The sequence below is a fragment of the Cnephaeus nilssonii genome, assembly GCF_951640355.1.
Source record: "Cnephaeus nilssonii genome assembly, contig: SCAFFOLD_191, whole genome shotgun sequence".
Lineage (NCBI taxonomy): Eukaryota > Metazoa > Chordata > Mammalia > Chiroptera > Vespertilionidae > Cnephaeus > Cnephaeus nilssonii.
In genome coordinates this window covers 1-9,854 of record NW_027645568.1, presented here as the reverse complement: position 1 = coordinate 9,854, position 9,854 = coordinate 1, and the positions used below count along the sequence as shown (strand labels likewise).

General features: G+C 66.9%; 1 protein-coding gene across 1 annotated transcript; it reads right to left on the bottom strand.

Moving 5' to 3' along the window:
* Window positions 1-1,728: 1,728 nt before the first annotated feature.
* Window positions 1,729-8,146, bottom strand: LOC307096569 (uncharacterized protein; the record flags this gene model as incomplete). Its single annotated transcript, XM_079800870.1, has 9 exons — window positions 1,729-2,165; window positions 3,228-3,302; window positions 3,533-3,619; window positions 4,109-4,252; window positions 4,394-4,457; window positions 4,747-4,790; window positions 5,589-5,696; window positions 6,138-7,209; window positions 8,006-8,146. Coding segments are annotated over 9 exons (1,741 nt in total), but the record flags the coding sequence as incomplete, so codon positions are not given.
* Window positions 8,147-9,854: the final 1,708 nt, after the last annotated feature.

Here is a 9,854-nt window from a genome sequence, read left to right as displayed (position 1 = left end):
CCGGCCAGTGTCGCTCAAGAGGTCAGGGTTCAATTCACAGTCGGGGCACAGGCCCGGGTGGCGGGCTCGATCCCCGGGGTGGGGCGTGCAGGAGGCAGCCCATCCATGATGCTCTCTCGTCATGGATGTTTCTGTCTCTCCCTCTCCCTCTCCCTCCCTCCCTGGAATCAGTAAACATCTATTTTAAAATAATAATAATAATCAATTAAATGAAACTGTGATCTGCTGAGCCTGCTGGACCCTGAGACCCACGGGCCGGGCTGGGGCCCCTGCTGTCCGCTGGCCGGGAGGGAGGGAGGGAGGGAGGGAGGGAGGGAGGGAGGGACGGGGCCCTGCTGTCCGCTGGGAGGGAGGGAGGGAGGGAGGGAGGGCCGGGGTCCCGTGCGCCACCGAAATGAGCGAGCGGAGGGAACCACGTGTCGTGGCCGCTGAGCCGCCTCTCCCCTGGGCCTCGGGCTCTTGGAGGCCCCGTCCCGACGCCGAGCAGGGCCCCTCGTCCGACCCGGCTCCTCCTTCGGTGCCCCGAGCCCTGGCCCCTTGGCCCTCAGATCCTTTTTTTTTAACATATTTTATTGAATATCCGAGGAGGTTGGTTCGGCCTGGATTCTCAGATGGCCCAGGACCTCCACGCTCCCAGGGGCCACGGTGCTGGGGATTGGAATTGGGAGAGTGTGTGTGAGGGGGGCTGGCAGGTCTGCCCCCCAGAATCACGATGGAGGACAACAGGATGCAACTCACCTTCGTGTGAGGAAGGGGGGGGCTGCTAGGAAAATGATGATGGACCCCCCTCCCGCCAAAATAATCCACACACACCCCTCTCCCCCCCATACCACATACACACACACATACATACACACACACACACACACTCTCCCCCCACACCACATACACAAACACACACACATACATACATACACACACACACCACACATACCACACACACACACCCTCTTCCCCCACACACCACATACACACACACACACCCATACATACACACATACACACACTCTTCCCCCCACACCACATACACACACACACCCATACATACACACACACACACACTCTTCCCCCCACACCACATACACACACACACACATACACACACCACACACACACACCACCACACGCATACACACATCATACACATACATACACACACCACACACACCCTCTTCCCCCCACACCACATACACACACACACACACACATACACACACACACACACTCTTCCCCCCACACCACATACACACACACACACACACATACACACACCACACATACATACACACACCACACACACACCCTCTTCCCCCACACCACATACACACACACACCCATACATACACACACCACACATACACATACATACACACACCACACATACATACATACACATACCACACATACATACATACACACACCACACACACACACCCTCTTCCCCCCACACCACATACACACACACACACCCCACACACATACATACACACACCACACACACAATCACACACACAATCACACACATACATACACACACACCACACACACACACACACACCACACACACCACACACATACACACATGCATACACACACGCCACACACACACACACACACACACACACACACACACACACACGGTGCGGACGACCCGTAGGAAGCGGAGCCTCCAGGGGGGTCGATGGGCGGAATGCTCTCAGTCGCTGACACCAGAGTGAACCAGTTTATCCATCTTTCCTGAGCACAGAGGGGGGCACAGAGGCTGAGCTCCTGCAGGGTGAGGGCGGGCGAGGCGGGCGGGGTGCGAGGACTGGAACAGGGACTCAGCGAGGGGCCCGGGGAGGGGGGAGACCCGAGCGGGGCGGACGGACGGGACGGGGGGGGCCTGGCCCTGCAGCAGCCGGAGCCGGAGACGCCGTGTGGACAGGACTCCCAGGCCAAGGGCGGACGTGGGTCCCGGGCAGCTGTGCCCGCGGTGGGACGAGACGGAGCCTGGCACCCGCCCCCGGGGCTGCCCGGGAAGGAGCTGCCGGAGCCCCCGGACGTGCCGGGCCCAGGTCCGGAGGCAGAAAAGGGTCGGGCAACGGGGAGGTGAGGGCGCAGCTGCGGCGGCAGGGCTGGCGCGAGGGAGGCGGGACGTGCAGCTGCCTGGCGTCGCCTCACACCTGCGGGACAGAGACCGTCAGCGAGAGAGGGTCCTGGGCTGGGCGGGGAGGGGGTGTGCACAGGAAGGCAGTCCTCTGCTCAAGCCCCTCACCTACCCCCACACCCACACCCACACCCTCACCCTCACCCACACCCACACCCACCAGGGCCCAGCCCCCTAGTCTGTGGGACTGAAGGGGACAGAGCTCACAGGGCTAAGGGGGTGCAGCTCAGGGCTAAGGGGGTGGAGCTCACAGGGCTAAGGGGGTGGAGCTCTCAGGGCTAAGGGGGTGGAGCTAACAGGGCTAAGGGGGCGGAGCTCACAGGGCTAAGGGGGTGGAGCTCACAGGGCTAAGGGGGTGGAGCTCACAGGGCTAAGAGGGTGGAGCTCACAGGGCTAAGAGGGTGGAGCTCACAGGGCTAAGGGGGTGGAGCTCACAGGGCTAAGGGGGTGGAGCTCACAGGGCTAAGGGGGTGGAGCTCACAGGGCTAAGGGGGTGGAGCTCACAGGGCTAAGGGGGTGCAGCTCTCAGGGCTAAGGGGGTGGAGCTCACAGGGCTAAGAGGGTGGAGCTCACAGGGCTAAGGGGGTGGAGCTCACAGGGCTAAGGGGGTGCAGCTCTCAGGGCTAAGGGGGTGGAGCTCACAGGGCTAAGGGGGTGGAGCTCTCAGGGCTAAGGGGGTGGAGCTCAGGGCTAAGGGGGTGGAGCTCAGGGCTAAGGGGGTGGAGCTCTCAGGGCTAAGGGGGTGGAGCTCACAGGGCTAAGGGGGTGGAGCTCAGGGCTAAGGGGGTGGAGCTCAGGGCTAAGGGGGTGGAGCTCACAGGGCTAAGGGGGTGGAGCTCAGGGCTAAGGGGGTGGAGCTCACAGGGCTAAGGGGGTGGAGCTCTCAGGGCTAAGGGGGTGCAGCTCACAGGGCTAAGGGGGTGCAGCCAGCTGGGCCTCGACCAGGGCTCGAGGTTGGGGCACCCCAGCCTGACAGCAGGCCCAGGGGCATTCTGGGTACTGGGACTGGGCGACTGCAGGCCAGTTAGTGTGTGCGGGCACAGGGCGGGTGTGGGGCGTCCCCTCCCGCTGCCTTCACCTCGGCATCCAGGGTGGAGCCTGCTCTCTTCGCCCACTGGGTCCGCTTGGTGGCTGCCGCCTCGTTCTTCGCCTCCTGGTTGGGGCATCGGGGAGGGGACGGGGGACTAAGGGGCCTGCAGGGGGCTGGGGGCCCTCAGCCCTTCCCCCTTCCAGCCCCGCCCCTTCTCCCTGCTGCTCCCCGACCCACAGGCCTCGGCCCAGCCCCACCATCCACTCCTGGAAAACCCCCTTCACACCTGGGCCCCCCCCACCCCTCATCCCACCACCCACAGGCCCACGGTCAGGGCCAGGCAGGGACCGTACCTGGGGGTCCTGGTCCCCCGATTCCTGGGTCCTGCTGATCCACAGGTTGAGCCTCGAGGTGACCACCCCCGAGAGCTTCAGGTTCTCCTGAAAGAGGGGCTCCGTCAGGGCGGGGGGGGGGGACAGGACAGAGCCCCCCATCTCCCCCGGCAGCGCCCCGTAGACCTGAGGGCCACTGCCCCCGCCCCCCGGGAGCTGCAGGGACCGGGGCTCAGGACCCAAAGCGGGGCTCAGGTCAACGGCAGCTTCGGCCAAATGGACACACGCAGCCCGGCTGGTTGGCTCCGTGGTGGAGCGTCGACCTATGAACCAGGAGGTCAGGGTTCGATTCCCATCAGGGCACAGGCCCGGGTTGTGGGCTCCATCCCCAGTGTGGGCGTGCAGGAGGCAGCTGGCCCATGATGCTCTCTCCTCATGGATGTTTCTCTCTCTCTCTCTCTCTCCCTTCCTCCCCGAGATCCATAAAAACATCTACTTTTTTAAATGGACATTGGAAAACACGGCGTTTGGGGGCAGTGCCCGGGCCACGGCTGTGGGTGTGGGGACCTCAGGCCTCGGGGGCCCCGCGCCCCTCACCCTGCGGCTGGAGGCGGGCTCTGCTCGGCTGGGGCTCTGGCCCCCCAGCTCCTTCTCAAACAGGTGGCGCTTGCTGGCCACGCCCACGGGTGCCACGAAGACCTCGGTGCGGGTGGAGCCGGGGGACTTGACGGACACTGACCGCTGGGGAGAGAAAAGCACAGGCTGACCCAGGAGGCGGCCAGGAGGCCAGGGCAGCCCACACCCTCACCCTCACCCTCACCCTCGGGGGGCCCCCGCCCCTGCCCGCAGGACCAGGGGCATTCTGGGTACTCGGGGGCCCACCTGGATGGCCGTGTGGTATCTCTCCAGCTTCTCGCCTAACTTCACCGGGAGCCTCACGCTGGCACTGCCGGGCAGAAGGACGGGATGAGATGACCAGGTGAGGCCCTGCCCCCCGCCCCCCGCAGACCAGGGGTGCACACCTCCATCCCCGGGTGAGGATCCAGCGGCCCCACCTCCCCTCCCTAGGCCCAGAGCTCCCCACCACCCGCCCTGGTCCCGTCATTTCTACCCCAACACGTCCGTCCCCGACCCTCCTCGCCATCTGCCCCCCCCCCCCGCCGCCATGCGCCCTGTGGCTCAGCAAACAGGCTGACCACGACCCCTCAGGAGAGCCAGGCCCTCCAGCCCCTGACCTGCGGGTGAGGGTGGATTCCGCGTTGTTGATCCGGGGGCTCATCTGGAAGGAGAGAGAAGGACACTGATGAGCATGGGTGACAGGGGGTCCCAGGGAGGCCACGGCCCCCTCAAGGGAGGGGCCGCTCCCCTCTCAGACACTTCCTCCTCGCACCTCCCACCCTCCACGGCTCAGCTCCCCACCAAACCTCCATGAGGGTCCCCGTCCTGTCCAGGAGACACCTGCCCCCACCTGGCCAGTCTGGGGAAAGCCTCTCCTTGGGCCCCTGTAGGTGTTTTGGGGGTACCTGCCACCACCTGCTATCCTGTCTGTACCCCCCCTCCCCCCCCACCCCACCCCCCACCCCCCGCCATTGCCCATGAGCTCTGTGGAGGCCTCCAGCTTTCTCCCTGCAGTTCCGGATTGCACCACCAGGTGGGGCCGCTCATGTGTGTCCATATCCACCTTCCAACTCCCCAACCCAGGGGTCGGCAAACTCATCAGCCCACAGAGCCACATACCAACAGCACGACGATGGGAATGTCTTTGGAGAGCCACATTTTTTAAACTTAAACTTCTCCTAACGCCACTTCTTCCACATAGACTCGCCCAGGCCGTGGCATTTTGTGGAAGAGCCACACTCCAGGGGCCAGAGAGCCGCGTGTGGCTCGCGAGCCGCCGTTTGCCGACCACGGCCCCAACCTGCCCTCCTGGAACCCCGCCTCCTCTGCGGGGGGCCACCAGGGGAACCCCAAAGGCCCGCTCTGTCCTCCTGGCGTCGGACCCACGACCCCTGGGCCGGGACCCACGACCCCTGGGCCGGGCCCGCCTGGACAGGCCGGCGGCGCCCGGGACGCTCACCCGGAAGGAGATGGTCCTGGGGCTGGACCTGCGGAGGGAGCTGCTGAAGGTGGCCCCTGTGGGCGAGAAGGCATCCTCCTCCTCCTCCTCCTTGCTGGGAATTTTCACCTGGACGGAGGGGGCGCGTCACGCAGGCGGTCTGGGCAGCCCCGAGCCCCCAGCCCAGGCAGCCGCGGGGACCCCGGGTCGCCCAGCCCATCCAAGGAGCTGCGGGCGGAAGTGGGGGGCCATGGGGGGGAGATCCTGGGCTTGCTTCTGCTGTGGGGATGGGAGACACTGCTCCCTGGAGCCCGGCCGCCGGGCACAGCTGCTGGGGGAACTTCCGGGCGGGGGGGACCCCGAAGTCCAGGGCCTGGGTGAGGATCCGCTCCCGTGACCCAGCGGAGGCCCCTGCCATGGGGTCCCCTGTTCTGATGGTGACGGGGAGCAGGGAGAGAGAGAGAGAGAGGAGAGAGGACCCGGCCCACGCCAGCCTGAAGCTGGGGGGACGGGAGGCGGCAAGGGAGCCACCGGCACCTGGGTGGGGCGGGGGGCGGGGGCACTGCCCACCTGGAGCGTGATGGGCGGGAGGCGGGAGGCCACGGTCGGAGGGGCGCACCCCCCCGGCTCTGCCGAGGGCAGGCGGCAGAGGGGCCTCGCTCTCTGGCTTCCCCTGGCCACGGGCTGCTCCCGAGCCTGGGCCTTCTCCTTGGTCTGAGGCTCATCCTTGGCCTGAGGCTTCTCCTTGGGCCGAGGCTCATCCTCGGGCTGAGGCTTCTCCTTGGTCTGAGGCTCATCCTCAGGCTGAGGCTTCTCCTTGGGCCGAGGCTCATCCTCAGGCTGAGGCTTCTCCTTGGGCCGAGGCTCATCCTCAGGCTGAGGCTTCTCCTTGGGCCGAGGCTCATCCTCGGGCTGAGGCTTCTCCTTGGCCCGAGGCTTCTCCCGGGCCTGGGGCTGCTCCTTGGCCTGAGGCTTCTCCCGGGCCTGGGGCTGCTCCGAGGCCACGGCCCTCTTGGGGACCCGCTTTGTCTCTGAGACCTGCGCCTTCTCGAAGATGAGCGCCCTCTCGGACACCCGCCCCCTCTCCGCGCCCGCCGCCTTCCCTGGGGGCGGCTGCTTCCCGGGGGCGCCCGCTCCGGCGGCCGGACTTGGACTCGGCCTTCGCTCCCACACGTCCGTCTTCGCCAGCACCGACTTCCTCTCGGCGACGACGACGGGGGTGTCCTCGGCGCGCGGCCTCGTTTCCCGCCCCGGCGTCTTCTCCGGGCCGGCGGGCTTCTGCTCTGCGCCCGGGGGCTTCTCCGGGACCCCCCTCTGCCTGGCCCCGGGCTCTGGGGCAGCCGCGATCTCCTCCGCCCGGGCCCGGGGCGCCTGCCGCTCCCGGCTCAGGCTGCGGCGTGGGGGGGCGGCCGCCTCCTCGGTGGGTGTGAGGGACGGCCGGGCGGGCTGCCCGGGGCCCAGGCTGTCCCCTCCCTCCTCGGCCTCCAGCCGCTCGTGGACGGGGCCCTGCGTGGCCTCCACCCCCTGCCGCCGCTGCCGCCGCTGCCGCCGCGTCCTGAGGATGGCCTGCACCTCCTCGCCCTCATCTCGGGGGGCCGCGGGCGGCGCTGTGGGCACCTCGGCTTCCTCCACGCTGGGCAGCCTGGGCCAGAAGATGGGGGTGGGAGGGTCAGAGGGCGTGGCGTCTGACGTGGGAGAGACTCCCCTGACCACCCCACACCCCACCATCACTCAGATAAGGATCACATCGAGGGCGTCCGAGGGGTCCTTTCTACCAGGCACCCTGTCCGGCCGGCGGGGCTCAGGGGCTGAGCGTCAGCCTAGGAACCAGAAGGTCAGGGTTCGATTCCCAGTCAGGGCACAGGCCCGGGTTGGGGGCTCGATCCCCAGTAGGGGACGTGCAGGAGGCAGCCGATCCATGCTTCTCTCTCATCATGGATGTTTCTCTCTCTCTCCCTCTCTGAAATCAATAAAAAAATAATTTTTTTTTAATTTTAAAAAATAAGGAGACATTGGGGACACCCTGGGCCCTTCTCTTCCTGGCCCTCACACCCCAAAGCTGGGTGGCCAGACCAGCCTCCCCTCAGAAGGGGATTGGAGGGTCCGAGTTTGGGGGGCCACAGGCTGGGCTTGTGGGGACAGGACAGCCTCAGAGCCCGGCCGAGTGGGCACAAGTCCCGGCCCTGCCCCCTCCAGGGGGTCGCCTTCCCCGGTGGACGCTCTGCCTCCGTTCGTCCCCCCTGGGAATGGGTGCCTGGTGCCTGTCCGGGGCGGGGGGGGGGGGGGGGGGGACGGTAAGGGGCGGAGGGAGTCCTGCCCAGTGGGGACCGAGGGGGACTGGACCATCCTCTTCGCGCCCCGAGCCGCGTCCCCCGGGCAGGCCTCCTGCTGCCTGAGACGTGGACCCACAGAGGAGGCGCCCCGGGCCCCACCCGCACCTGTCGGAAGCCGGCCGCCCTCCGTTCGGGGCGGACCGGGCCGACCGGTCGTCGTCCGACGTGGAGCTGAGGTTCCGGTGGCGTCGCCGGCGTTCTCGCTGCTGCTCCTCCTCGTCCTCCAGGCTCCACTGCTGGGCCAGGCTGCGGGGGGCGGGGGGCGGGGGTGGGGAGGTCAGCGAGGCCCAGGAGACCCCTACGGCAGCCCGTGGGCTGGGGAGACCGCGGCCTCTCGGGGGCGCCCTCTACAGGTGGCCACGGGCGCTGAACCCACGTGCGGTCCGTGCGGACACGCACTGAGTGTGGAAAAGGGTACGAAAGGTAGGACCTAAGCCTGGCCAGCGTGGCTCAGGGGTTGAGCGTCGACCTGTGAACCAGGAGGTCAGGGTTCGATTCCCGGTCAAGGGCACATGCCCGGGTTGCGGGCTCGATCCCAGTGTGGGGCGTGCAGGAGGCAGCCGATCCGCGATTCTCTCTTATCACGGATGTCTCTCTCTCTCTCTTCATCACTGAAATCAATTAAAATGCACTTTCTTTTTTTTTTAATAAAGAGCCCAGCTAATAAAAAGGAACCGGGACTCTATCCCAGGACAGAATCTCAAAGCCAAACGCCAGAAAAGGGTGCTGAGCGGGCCGGCCCTCCCCCAGAGGGAGACGCCCCCTCCCCGGAGCCCACAGCGGCGAAGAGGAAGGAGCGGGGCCTGGGGTGCCCCCGAGAGCGTGGGGTTCCCCGCCCAGGACAGGCGGAGCCGAGGAGCCGCCGGGAGAGCAGGTTTGGGGAAACCCAGTGGCCAACCACTGGGCTCTGGAGCTCCAGGCCAGGCCCAGGGAGGGGGCCCGGGGTTCCCACCATCCGGGCGGCCACTCCCTCCCCGCGACACCCCTCTCCTCGCCCCACCTTCGTTGGGGGACACGCACCCCTCTTTGCCGCCCTGTGGGGCTGCGACCCCGGCTGCTCTGGGTAAAGGAGGGGCAGGCAAGCCCGGCTGGCGTGGCTCAGGGGTTGAGCCTCGACCTATGACCCAGGAGGTCACGGTTTGATTCCCGGTCAGGGCACAGGCCCGGGTTGCGGGCTCGATCCCCAGTGTGGGGCGTGCAGGAGGCAGCCGATCCCTGATTCTCTCTCCTCATGGATGTTTCTCTCTCCCTCTCCCTCCCCCTTCCTCTCAAAATCAATAAAAATATTTTTTTAAAGGAGGGGCAGGCGTGAAGGCTGCCCCAGGGGCTCCGTGTGAGGAGAGAACAGAGAGCCACTGGCCGGGTGACCCTGGGCCAGTCCTGGGCCCCTGAGGGTTGCACACCATGAGGGTCGCCCGTGGGGGGGGCACCGAGGCCCCTCCTGGCCCTGGTGGTCCGGGGACAGGTGTCCGGGGAGCCCGAGGGCGGCCCCAGGAGGTGGGGGGGGGCTGCTGGGGGGCGGGTGGGAGAATGATTAACCAGGCGCTGCTGCGCCGAGAGTTCTCCGATCCACCTTCACCCCCCGCAGCCGGCCCAGCCCAGCCTCGCCCACGACGGGCGGCCAGGGAGGGAAGGACGAGGCTGCTGACCAGGCACCCGGCCAGCGGCTCCTCGCAGCCCCCGCACCGGGGCCGGAGCGTCTGGATTCCACCCCGTGCGGTGGGTGGGGGGCAGAAGGGCCCCCAGCTCCCAGCTCCCGCCGGGGCCACACACGTCAGAGCCTCCTCACAGCTCCCAGGGACGGCTGAGTGACTCAGGCCCCCCCCCCCCCCCCCCCCCCCCCCCCCCCGCCGCCGAGGCTTGTTCCCGGGAGCCGGGCAGGAGCCGCGTCAGGACAGCAGCTGGCGGCAGCTGCCCACGGGCTCGCCGAGGGGCCGGGGCTGGCGGGGGGTGG